At 51.5% G+C, this 13,128-nt stretch overlaps 1 protein-coding gene across 1 annotated transcript in view; it reads left to right on the top strand.

Annotated features, from left to right (window-relative positions):
* The first annotated feature begins 6,522 nt into the window (after positions 1 to 6,522).
* The window catches only part of PRICKLE2 (prickle planar cell polarity protein 2), a 110,146-nt gene continuing 103,540 nt past the window's right edge, over positions 6,523 to 13,128 (top strand). The window contains exons 1-2 of the mRNA XM_054216539.1: positions 6,523 to 6,616; positions 7,039 to 7,124. Of these exons, the coding sequence (XP_054072514.1) occupies positions 6,575 to 6,616; positions 7,039 to 7,124 (128 nt within the window). The 5' untranslated portion in view covers positions 6,523 to 6,574. The remainder of the gene's footprint in view (positions 6,617 to 7,038; positions 7,125 to 13,128) is intronic.

Raw genomic sequence — 13,128 nt, 5'->3', positions numbered from 1 at the left:
TCAGCTTTCCTCCACCTTGTGCAAGTGGTATGTGAAGCTTTCCAGGTATGACTCGCATTCACACTTCACTAACGGCTTTTTTGCCATTTGATCATTCCTAATGGCCTTTCAAGAGCCCAAAAGTACAGAAGTATTTAAATTGGGAGTATTGGAAGCTTTAGACAGCAAGTAGGTCCTGGGCTGTTTGCCTTAGCCAAAGAACTGCTATCTCCGGCAGGTGAAAATAGCACAAATGTAGAACCTGAAAAAAATTTGTGGCCAGAAGAGAAACCGTTTCTGGCATGTCAGGGACTATAGACATGCTTTTCTGAATTTTCCCTTAGAGCAGCTACCTAACCTATGCCTGAATCGAACAACCACCCCGCCACAACCACTGGTAGTCTGCTGTTCTCAGTATCTCACCCTCCCTATTTATCAGCAGGTTTCAGTCCTGTGAAATGGGAAGAAAAAGGCTATTTTCTTTTCCCCTAATGAGAAGAGACAATAAAGCAGCCTTTAAAAAAAAAAAAAAAAAACCCAAACCAAATAAAAGGACCTTTCCACCTGTGGGATGTCAAATCCATGATTAATGTGAGGGACTGAACAACATCTGTGCCGTTGGAAGCGAAGGGCAGGATGGCTTCCCTCCCGACAGCTCACCTCCTGCCTCTCTGCGAGTCACCCCAGATAGGTTTGGTTTTTCTTCTCTTCAGGAATGGTCCTGAAAAGTAAAAGTAGCACAGAAGGAGTGTGAATTTACAGCGTAAAGCAAATAATTCTGCTGGATCACAAGAGAACCCGAGGGAGGGAGGGATAGTAGAAAATGACTTGTTGCTATAGCGCAAGGAGGGTTTGTGCAAGTCGGCAGAGCCCCGCTTGGTTGCTGTGTTTAGCCTCAAATTGCAAAGCGGTCAGGAACTGCATGAACCAGGCCATCTACCACCCACCTGTCCCCAAAGAGGGGTGAGGGAGGGCCGTGCCTGGGGAGTCTCGGGCTTGACAGCAAAGAAATCCAGTTCTGGGAAAAAGCTGCAGTCCTGTCATTTCGGGGAGCGAGTGACGGCCCGCAAGCAGGAGGAGGGGGCTGGAAGAGGAGCAGGAAGGAGGGGAGTGGGGCAGCAATCGGGATGCTCTCAGCACCCGGCACAGCCCACATCCCAGTGCGGATACGTCACCGCACTGGCACCAGAGGCTGGGGGAGCCTGGGGACCCTCCAGCATCCCAGTGGTGCTCAGCCTGCCCAGTTTGAGAGGGGCTGAGCCCTTTTTTTGGGGGGGGTAATAAGCTTTATGGATCCACTTGGCTCCGCGTTTCATTGCAGGTGCTCCTCTCCATGGAGCTGGACTGGGCTGCAAGTTTTTATTGGTGTGGACTCCAACTCCCAAATGCTATTTACGGGGAAATTGAAGACTGCCTTCAAAATTAACAATAGATGGCTATAAATCTTACTCAGTTACCTAGCAACTAACACAATAAAATCCTAAGGTTAAAAGGAGAAGGGTTATTTGGAGATACCTTGGGGAGTACATAATGGCCATTTGCATTCCTGGGTGGGAGGACAAAAAAAAAAAAAAATAATCCTGGGATATTTACAAATTGCTGTATTGATGAAGGAAAAAAGGTGAATTTACTCAGCGCGGCTTTAATCAAAATACCTCAGAACTGACAAATCTAACAAAAAAAACAGTAGTCAAATGGCTGTGATAAAGAGCACTCCGAAAATGTATGGCGATCTGCAGAAATGATGAAGGGTTTTGTTAAGTTGCTAAGCCCACTTTGTTACTGTTTCTGACAGCTGAAGTGTGTGTACCGCGGACTAACAGTGTAATAAATGTTCAAAGTGAATTTGACCGGTATGTGCCTGATGGAATATGCCCTAGAAAAACCTACGCAGTGCAAAAAAAATTTTAAAATTGAAGTAACATAGCATGATTCATCCCGGCCTGGGTTCCTGTTATGCACAGCACAGATTGAAATTCCATATCCCCACCTCAAACTGGGGCTTATGCACAGTCTTTTCTGCCTGCAGTAATTGCAAATCTCAAAGCTGGATTGTTTCCCTCCCAAAAGGCGCTCATGAGGGCACGTTTGCCCAGGAAGGAGGAGGCTTGGTGGAAGAACTCTGCAGTAAAATAAATGCCTGGTCCTTAGCACACTCCTCCGGCAGCTGTGGCATTTAGAGGCGTTTTTTAAGCCCTCCTTTTGTTGTTGAAAGGCTTCAGACAGTAACTGCCTAATAACAGCCAGACGTTTATTACCTTCAGGGTACTAGATGGCGACAGGATCATGTTGAGTTGTAATTCACCTGCGCAGGCTGCTGGCAGGAGGAACCGCAAGGGGACTGGCTCGGTCCGTAACAGCCAAATCCACCTTGACATCGCGGAGGGGAGAAATGGGTCCAGCTGACAAAATGAGAGCTGCTTTCGGCCTTACTCCAGTGTTTCCCAGAGTGGTACTGCTGCCCCAGTGCTGACGGTCAGGGCTGGACCATCGGGGTGTCAGAGCTGAAGGAGGGATGCTAAGAGCCTTCTGCAAGTATTTTGGAGGTGATTTCCTAGCACAAGGCGTGGCTTGCAGGATAAAAGAGCTGGGGGCATTTTCCTGGAAAGACTAGCAAACTTTCCTGTCTCTGTACACAGAAAAGTTGTCTGCCAGGTAACCCCCATGCAGAAGGGCTGGGACAGAGCTGGAGGCAGAGACTCCGTGGGCTTTGGTGGCACAAGTTGTCCCCGTATTTCCCATCCCCTAGTTGCGGCTGTTGCTGTGGACCTGCAGTGCCCCTTCCTGGCTGGTAAGAACTGCCACCTGGCCTTGGACACAAATGACTTCACCGCTGCTATTGCTCAACCTGGTGTCCCAAAGGGGATGGAGGTCACAGGGCAGATGCCTAAAGACATCTCCTTTCCTCCCCGTGTGCAACGGTGGGACATGCTACAAGGTGAGATACATGAGAGGTTGGGCACGTACCCTGGGATCAGGTAAGCAGAACAGCTCTGCAGCAACATGGGCTTCCTCTTTCCACCTTCTGCTGCCAGAGGCCGAATTTGCTTGAAGAAGGGCGTTTATCTGAGCAGGAGGCATAGCACATTGGCCATGTTGGACTTAGATGGTCACAGGGCTTGTGACCAGACCTGCGGAGCCACGAGGGCTAATGCAGCCTGGGTATGCTGTGGCCACGGCAGCGCCTGCCCTGCGGCCAGGGCTGCTTTCCTGCACACATCCCACATCAGCCCATGCACAACCTACCCCCTTACTGGGAACTAACACAGGAGCTGGGTTTTACCTTTCCCTGAGCTCCCTGATTTTAATCATAATTACTTCTGTAATATTGGGTACGACAGGGAGCAGGAAAAGAAGAACATTTCTGTCATTTCCCCTCCTCCCGGCCATCCATAACTTCAAATGGGACCCGGGTCCTTCTCACGGTGCATGAATGGAGAAAACTGGGTTTTAAACTGGTTTAGTCACGAGAAGGGCTGGAAGAAGTGTCATCTCTAGGTAGGTTTGGTTGAATCAGGAGTGGGAGGGGAAGATGACGTACAGAACAATTTAAGTGACAGCAGAAACAATGATTTGTCAGACAAACTGTCTGGCATATATTATCCAAGTGTCTCTGTTTCTGAGCCTATTTGACAGCAGTACCTGACACCCCCCACCTCCAAGCTGAGGCTGTCTCCTCTCAAGAGGATGATCTACATGTTTATAAAAGCAAAAATATAAAAACCTCTTTTGAAAGTACCTTTCGTGGTAGCACAGGTAGGGCTGGAGCTGTGTGGCTGTCCCCTGCCCGCCCGGCCATGCCAGGATGTGTGCATCATCCCCTTTGAACATGGTGAGAACAAGGGAGTGGGAGTTTATTTCCTGAGAGATCTTTACTGTTGGCAGCTTTTCTGGGGGAGGAAAGAGAAGAGGAGCATTCAGGCCAGTGAGATAATGTCTCCCCTCCCTTTCCCAAACACATCCCAGCGCTGATGTTCTGGCTTGGCTGTTTCTTTATGTAGATGCAGCATCTGAGCATCCCTAAAACGTGGATTGAGTCCTCTTGACTTCATTTGTCCTGGATGTCTTGAGCCAGAGGGAAACTGCTGTCCCCATGAGAAATTTAGGTGCCTGGAAGTCACTAAGGACCCACCTCCATTGGGGTCTTTGGTACCTGGATATTTTTATGGCTCTGGGTGTACCCAGATCTGTTCTCCAGCTCCCCCCCCAGCCACACCAGGGCAGAAGCAGTGAGCACCCCTCTCATCTGCATCTTCTGCACCCCAGGCTCAGGCCTCATCTTCCCTCTCCTTTAGAACACGCTAGTGCAAGTCCTGGTGCTCAAAGCCTTCCCTCTGTGCATTGAGGAGCCGCCCACCAGCATTTGCAGCATCTACAGAAACACGGCTGGAGGATAGAAGCCGTACAGGGTGGCGGGCAACTTTAGCGGCCCCATGGACAGCTTGGGATGGAGGGAGGGGACCAACTTACCTTGTTTTAAGAAGCCACTTAGGACCTGCCTCTTCATCAGAGGACTGGAGCTGTGATTCAGCACAGCCACACCTCTGAGGAATTCACCCTCCAACTTTGACTTACTTTGGCTGTTTTAAACTTATAGCAGACGTCCTCGCCAGCCCTGCTATTGAGGGCACACGGCATCTCTTGCAACAGCAAGGCAATTAAAAAGGATTTGCAGGTCACCTTTAAAGCATTTCGCACAGCACGTTGAGTCTTGTTGTAAGTCCTGTATCCAATAATGCTTTTATTTCAGCAGTTTTAATTGGATTCTGAATCTTATGCGAGACACCAAAAATGCTGGAGAATTTCAGGCCCTCTCTTGCACGATGCTTCACATTCCCTGAAATCCTGTTAATCTTCAGTAGAGATAACAGTAACTCAGCACCTCTGATATTACTGTATCGGATATTAGATACAGCTTATAGGTAGGGATCTTTTAATACCAGGTCAAACCCCAGTCTGCAACCAGTTGCCCACCATGCGATGAAACGTGTGTAGCTGAAGAAATCGCCTCCTCCCCCGAGAGTTTCTAAAATATTCGTGCACCACTGTATGAGCTGGAAACTGGGAGAGAAACCGAGAAGGGAAATGATGAGGAAATTTGGCAGAAGGGAGCAATGGAGGGAAGCTGGAGGGTTTTGGAAGGCTAAAAATAGCAACCACAGAAAAAACAGAGCAGGGAGGGATGTCAATATTTTCTCACTGACACGAAGAAAGCCCGTGAAAAAGAAAATTTTCTCCATGATAAAATTCTCTGGGTTTTGGATTTTTTTTTTTAGATTTTTTTTTTTTTTTTTAAGAAAGCCCGGCATTTATGGGAGTAAAGAATGAAAATCTCCCTGAAACTTTTTGCCTGAGATGCTTCAAAAGGCAGCCACACAGCTCCCAGCCTCATTTCACTCTCTAGGAGAAGATACAAGTGAAAAATTGACAAAAATGAGAACTGATTAAATGAAAAAAAAAAATTATCAAAGCGTTACGGTTTTAACCAGCTGTGAGGCAGCGAGGCAAAGGAACAAAGAGGCAGGGAAGGAGGGGAAGGAGATGACAGGCTCTGCGAACTACCACAACCACCGACGGGGGTGAAGCTGTGAAATGCTAATGGCGAAGCTGCTCCTTCCCCACCGGGAGCACGTTCGCGAGGACCCCTGTGCTCTGCGAAGCGTGTTGGCTGCTCCCCCTTCTTCCCGGGCTTCATTTCGCTCTGCCTTGTGCCAGATGTGCCCTTTGATTGCAAACTCCCAGGGGTACGGGCTGGATGTTGGCCCCGGGGGTCCCTTTGTAGCGTGTTGTATACATGACAAGAGCAGGCTGATGTGTGGGCTGCCCAACGGCTCCCAGCCCCATGGCTCCTGGCCCCATAGCTCCAGACCCCATGGCTCCCGGCCCCACTGGCCCACCTGTAGCTCAGGGAGGACTGTGAGCTCTGTGGGTGTAACAGGTACTTTGCTCTGTGGGTGTAACAGGTACTGAGATGCCCAGCGTCTCAGGCTGCAAATACATTCCAGGTGACCGGATTTCTCCTGCGCGCTGCTGTTTGTGAACTAAATCTTTCCTCCGTGAGGAGTGAAACAGAAGCCCAGCGGGAATGCGGGCTGTTTGCTCCCTGCCTTTGCCTCTGCCAGTAAAAGCCCCCTGCGCAGTGAAGGCTGCAACGTGCCCAGAGCTGTAACTTCAGCACGCGCCCCTTCCAGCGCTGCAGAATCCCATCTCTGCTCTTCTGGAGCTCAGGTTTTTTGTTAACACCCGTCCTCTGGAGCGTTACGAGTGCCCTGCGCTGCCGGGCACAGCTGCCCGAGAGCTGTGCTCCCGAGTACCGGCGCCGTGAAGGACGCGGGGAGGGTCGTTAACTCTGAAGCGGAGTGATGACAGCCAGCGCTAGGGAGCAGCGGGGCGGAAGGCGCCGCCGGCCCGGGGCGAGCTGGGGCCGGGGGGAGGGCGACCGGGCCCTCCCGGGGCGGTGCCTGCCGGGCCGAGGGGCGGGCCGAGGGGGTGGGAGGGCGGTGCGGCGGAGGGGCGGCCGCCGTGGGGGGGGGCGGGCTGGGGCGGCCGCTGCCGCGCATTCGGGCTGGGCTGCGCTCGGCTGCGCGGAGCTGCCATGTTCGGCCGCGGCTCCCGCAAGCGGCTCTCCGGCCGGTCGGTGAGTACCGGGAAGTGCGGGGGGGGGGGGGTCGTCGTCTTCCTCCTTCTCGCCCCGTCCCGTCCCGCGGGGTGCGCACCCCGCCCCGCTCCAACCTGTGGCTCCGTCCCGCCGCCCGCCCCGGCCGCGGTGTGTGCCTCCACCCGGCCGCCCCCAAGCGACCCTTTCTCCCGGTGTGTCCCCCCGTCCCGTCCCCCTCCCCCCACAGCTCTGCCGTGCTCCCTCCCTTGCCCCTTCTCCCAGACGGCCGGGTACCCCCTTTCCCCTCAGTGCCCCCACCTTTCCCCGCCAGTACCCCCACCTTTCCCCGCCAGTAGCAGCCCCTTTGCCCCCCAGTATGCCCCTTTCCCCTGGGTGCGTGCCCCCTGTCCCCCGCTTCGCGCAGCTGGGGGTCCGGGGCTCACCTCCGCGGTTTGTTGCAGCTGACGGCGTCTGGGGAGCCGGAGCGGGGCCAGCCCTGCAACACCTGCGGGGACCAGTGTCCTGGCTTTGCCCTGCACAAGTGGAGGTAAGGCCCGGTGAGACCCCCGTGTCCCCCGCCCCGTGCCCCCAAGGGCAGCGGGACCCCAGTGGATCCCCCTTCACAGGGTTTTGGGGCTCCCTCCCAACTCTTTGTACATCTAGGGTGCAAACGTGGCTTTTTGGGGGGCACTTGTGTCGGTCTGAGGCGTGTTGCCCACCCTGGCCGGTGGCTCTTGAGACATGGGGGGTTTTGTGGGCCCCCCAAGCAGTGCCGGGGGGAGCCCATGCGTGGCGCTGGCACGGGGCGCAGCAGGATCCAGACCTGGGACTGGGGTAACTGGTTTGCTAATTACCACCTTGCAGCCGATCCGCTCCCCGCCATGGTCAGGAGCTCGTCCTGCTGCCCCAGGTTGTGCCGGGGGCTGAAGCCCGGCAGGGACAGGCTGGGGTGGGGTGGGAAGGGGGGATCAGGGCAGGAGAGGACCTGGGTGGTTTGCACCAAACTGCTGTGTGAAACTCTCGCCTCCCCCCGTGACCCCACGGCAGGGTTTATCCCCTCTCGGTGATGCCAAGCAGAGATTTAGCTATTGGAATGGATGGGGGATGTGTAGGATCGAACAAGTATTTTTGGCTGTTTCTCTTGTGTCTCTTTGCCAAACGGAGGGCGCTGGTGCCTGCGGGGCACAGCGAGCCCTGACCTCGGGCTGCGTCAGCCCCTTCTCTCCTCCCTGTGTGATCCCTGGAAATGAGGTCCTGCTCGTGGGCGATGTGGGACTCGGCGATATTAAATCTGGGCTGCGGGCTCTGGGAGCTGGTGCACAGACTTAGTAGGCCAGGGAGCCCTTGGCGACCTTCTAACCTTGTTTTGTAGGGTATACCCTTTTCTCCAGCATCTGCCGCGCTCGGCCCTCCTCCAGCTTCTGCCCTACTTCTCGGAGCTGCGTCTCAGCAGATTAAAGCGCGGGGTTCGGAGCGAGGAGGGGGACTGGTTTATTCCCGTTGAGTTGCATCTTAAGCTTCAGCCGTGCAAATCATCTTTCCTGGTGGCATTTGCTCCGAGGTGTGGTGGGACAGGGTCCGTGGGCTGAGGTCTGCCCTGAGGGGTGCGCAGCGGCTGGTGGGGCTCGTTGTGGTCCTGCAGCCTGGCCCTCCGCAGGTGCCAGTGGCGCATCCAGGTGCACCGTGTCCCACCTCAGACCTTCAGAAGGTGAAGGTGTCTCCTTCTCCCAGGTTGCAGGAGCTGTGGTCTCCTGACACCCTCCCCATAATCTGAATCTGCCACGTGTGCATTAATAGATTTATAAGGTCACCCCTGAGTTTTCTTCTTTCCAGGGCTTATAAACGCTTTCCTGAGCTCTCCCAGGTTGCCTCGCAGATGAAGTTTGGGGTAGCAGCTGTTGCAGAGGCACTTCATGCTGCTTAAAGTGTCAAGGAGGACTTTCAAATGTAGGATAAGAAGAAAAGGTGCAGTCACCAAAGCTCCAAGGACTTACGAGGTGCTGTGGTTTGAGTTTTGTTATGTCAGAGGGTGCAACTATCCAGCAGCTTTTGAAAAATTAGGTGAATTTTGATAGCATCCCATCGAAGGCCAAATGGCCCAGCAGAAGAGGCACCCGGCTACGTGAGGAGCGTCGGGTGAGAGGTGGTGTCGTGGCTCTGTTCAGGTAGTGTCCTCTGCATGGGCACACTGTGCCTCTTGTGCTGCATCCTTCAAAACCCTGCCTGGAGCAGGAGGTTCCAGCTGGCCAGGGCCACCCGTAGCTGTCTCCTGACTGCCCTTTTCTGAGCGACCCCGGACATGGGCAAGGATTTTGGCTAAAATCACGTGGATTGTTCCAGCAGCCTTCTCTCAGGAAGGAAGGTTACCTTCCCCGGAGCAGGAGAAGGATAAGTCCTGCTGAGCAGGCAGGCAATGCTAAGTTACACCTTACACCGTGTTACCTTTCACAAGGGACCAGGCTAGCACTCCTGCATATGCATTCACATTTAATTGCCTCGATAGAAGAGTAATTAGGCAATTAAAACACATAAAGGCAACCTATTTGCTGGAACGCAATAGTGAGGAAGCGGATTCATTTTTTACTAGCCGGTGGTCTATTAGTGCCAGTGACATGTAAGCAGGCAAATTAATAAATAGTAGTTTTGAGGGTTGAAAACACGCTGAGGAGCCCATGCCCTCTGCGGATGCAGCTCCCGCTGGGGATGCTCACCGACACCTTCACCTGAGGTGGGAAGAAAACAAGGGTTTGCAAGGAGAACCGCAGATTAAGGATGCAAACCCAGATCAATTAACCGCTAGAGATTTGTAAGCCTTTTTATAATCCTTTAATAGCGGAGTTTTGCTGATAAATGTAAATGGGACCTTTTCGCTTCACAGATGGGAACTGGTGATACGCTGTCGGGAAAGGGAAAAGAATTGATAAGCTTGCAGGCACTGAAACCATTGCTGATGCAGGCATTTTCATACATGTAATTATGCAGGACTGTGTATTTTCTAGTTACCTGTGATTTTAGGTGTGATCTGTGCAGCTTCTCTGTCAAGCAGGCAAATTGCTTTGCTAGATGCCAAAGATTTCTGCACCCGTAGGTTCCCTTGAAAGCCACTTTCCTCAGACGGGGAGAGATGGCTTTGAGTGTTGGTTGAATTTGTCATTCCTGGGAGCGCATGCATACCTCCTGAGCCAGGGAAAACACTCGAAAATAAATTGTATTCTGCAGAACTGTTTTCTTCTCTGGATAAAGCCGGCCTTCTGTACTGTAGGTGATGTGCAAAAAGGAGATGAAAGGGGATTGCCAAGTAATTAAAATATGTCCCTGGTTTTTGAGTTTGTTTTTGAATCTTCTTAATTGCGCTCTGAAATTATAATCTCAAATTCAAGGTAGTGGGTGAATGATCCTGTAAAAATGTCAGTATATTTAATACAATTTTTGGTGGAAGCAAGGTACTGAAAACGCCCCGTTGTTACAGCCACGGTTAAAGCGAAGCCCGCTGCCTGCGTCTTACCCCCTCCTCGACGCCCTCAGACCTCTGCAGAAATTCAATTTTCAGTTTTAAATCATTTAGCCCCGAAGAGGAGAAAGTAAGTGGTTTGAAAAGACTGAAGATTGAATTCCATCATCCTTGGGCGTCGAGTCTGCGAGGACGTGGCTATCAAACTATAACCCCCAATTTCTCATGGCCTGAACGGCAAAAATGACCCCTTGCTGTAATCACGTCGCTTTGGTTTATGGTAGGTTGTCAGTAAAGTGCTTAAGGACTGAAAAGTTCATCTGTGTGGGCTGCGGTCTGGAGGGTGGAAATTGGGTGTACATAACCAAATCCTCATTAATACAGGTCGGTGCTTGAAAGGTGGCTTTTGTGTGTGGGGGGAAAAAAGTGAAATCAAATTCAATAAAAATCTCCCAACTCCTTAGGAGCCCGGTTGGTGTTTTCTAATCAGATCTGCATTACATTAAATCGTGTGCCATTCAGCTTGTTAACAAGCTTTGGCATTAAATAAAGCTGTCACCGGAGTTGGGTGAATGAATAGCCATTAGGAGTGTCTTTTGCATAATGTCTTGCAGAGAAAAGCCTGCAAGGGAGGTGGTCCGGGAGGAGGGAAGGGAAGGGAATTTATAACCTCGTCCTGCTGCAATTAGTGGGAATATGCAAACCTTAAAGGTGACAAATGGTTGGCAGCTCCGGGAAGGGAACGAGTGGCTTTTGCTGCTGTTAAGCCTACTGTGAAGAACTAATTTCAGATTTACTCTGGGCAAAGTGAAATTACAGCCTTAGTCCTGTATTTAAAATAGCGGATCCTTCGTGTGGGGAGATTGGCATGTGTTTAGCACACAGAGGCACAGTTTGTTTGTTCCTCTTGAGAAAGCCTTGCAAAAAAAATGATACTCTTGCAGTTCAGCAGACCTTGGTGTTCCTTTCTCTCCACCTTCTCCTCCAACACCACCACCTAAACCACAGATGGAGGACACCTGAATCTCTGTTTGAGCTCTGCTTTGAGGGGCGGGGGGGATGTACCACCTGGTTTGCAAAGCCTGCAGAAGCAGTGGCGTGCGGCCGATTTCAGAGGGAAGGCGTTCAGATGCTGTGACAGATAAGAAAATTTTAAAAATAGTGTCTGAAAACCTTTGGAGAAGTCTTTGTTGCCATAGTTATTCTTCTCGTTTGCAGAAGCATTTAAACAACAGTAATAAACATGACATAAAGACAAAAGACTGACTTACTGGATTTTTCGTTTCAGTGGGAGATTGTGTTTTACATCTTTTCTTGGAGTCTCTTTTTTTTTTCTTGCGTATGCAGTGTAATCTTTGTCTCTTGAAATGATGTTTTGGTGGGGAAGAGATCTGCATCTCTTCATGCATTGCTGCGACACATCTCGGTCTTAATGTCAGCGGTGCGTGTTTGTACGGCACTTAATGCCGGGCCCTTACCTTCCAGGGCAACTATTTATGTGATTGTTGACTTAATATTCAGTAATATTCCATATAAACCATAGAATCATAGAATGGTTTGGGCTGGAAGGGACCTTAAAGATCATCCAGTTCCACCCCCCTGCCCTGGGCAGGGACACCTCCCACCAGACCAGGCTGCTCAAAGCCTCATCCAGCCTGGCCTTGAACACCTCCAGGGATGGGGCAGCCACAGCTTCTCTGGGCAGCCTGGGCCAGGGGCTCACCACCCTCACAGTAAAGAATTTCCTCCTAATAATCTAAATCTCCCCTCTTTCAGTTCAAAACTGTTACCTCTCGTCCTATCACTACCTTCCCTCATAACAAGTGAAGTTTTGGTACGTACGATTGTTTTGAGCATTTGTTTCCATAACTCAGCATCTCACTATAATCTACTGTGGCCAGTCCCACAGAAGTCCGATCTCATCTGGCCTCATCAGATCTGGGAGCATCTGCGAGGACAAACTTTTCAGCTTCTCAGGAGAGACCACCTGGATGTCCCAAGTGATACGGGCTCAGCCCAAAGGGTCGTGATGTGACCACTGGATCACAAATACCTGTGGACAAGGTTAAGCTGACAGACAAGGAAACAGCTATGTGTAGTGAGATGGTGACCTGGTAAATGAGGTGGTTGACCAGAAGCCCAGACATGTTTGAGGTTGCTGGGTGATGGTTGACAGGTTGTTTTGCAACTCCCGTCTCTGCCTTGTTGACTGGAGGCAGGGAGTTGCTAGTGGCAGTGGATGTTTATTTTCTTTGTGTTCCAGTTCCCAGTGCTCTGGACATTTATTTGCTCGTGCGTGGCGATCTGCGGACGGGACTGTCCGTGCGAGGAGAAACTCTGGGTGTGTTTCCAACATCAATCAGCGTTCGCCTGGCACTGGCCTTGCCTGTGGGAGGGACATCCCAGCAGACGGGCGTCCGCATCCTGGGCTGCCTTTGGGTCTCTGGTTTGATGCCTAGTGCCTCATCCAGAGAGCAGAAACGATAATATTTGTAATGCAGCACGTGAACGAATAACGTGAACGAATAATGCTGAGTCCTGAAGCATTTGTTTCTACTTTCCAAAAAAAAAAAAAAAGTACAGATTATTGCTTCCATATGTTTTCAGCATTTTTCATAGGTTATGTATCTTTCACACACACGCTCCCAGCTTTTCCCTTTCATGAATAACATGCTTTGTGCCTCTCTCTCCTTTAGGATTCAGATATTCCACACTTCCTTGCATGTTTATATGAAAGGCTTTGGGGATGTGAGGATAGCAATGCCTTATCTGGAATGGGCTTATGCTCGCGTCGCTGCCGCAGGGAACTGCGCCGAGCCCGGTGGGGTTTAGCAAGTTGTGCATTTTGCAGTGGGGAACCTGCTGCAATAGGCAAAACTCGGGCGGCGCGGTCCATCCCGGTGCCATCTGTCCCAGTGCTCCGGCGGTGAGTCCCTGAGGGACCACGGAGGGGACAGGCAGGCCGCTGTCCCCAGGGAACCTGTGCCTGTCCCCAGGGGTGGGCGGGAGTCACCTGTCTCCCGAGGATGCTCTTGTCCTGGTGGAGGGGATGCAAAAATATCGAAGGTGGGGTTTGTCTGCTGATTTTTAAAGCCTTTCA

This window comes from Rissa tridactyla, chromosome 10 (assembly GCF_028500815.1).
Source record: "Rissa tridactyla isolate bRisTri1 chromosome 10, bRisTri1.patW.cur.20221130, whole genome shotgun sequence".
Taxonomy (NCBI): Eukaryota; Metazoa; Chordata; class Aves; order Charadriiformes; family Laridae; genus Rissa; species Rissa tridactyla.
The sequence above is the reverse complement of the archived record's forward strand: the minus strand, read 5'-3'. Positions and strand labels throughout refer to the sequence as shown.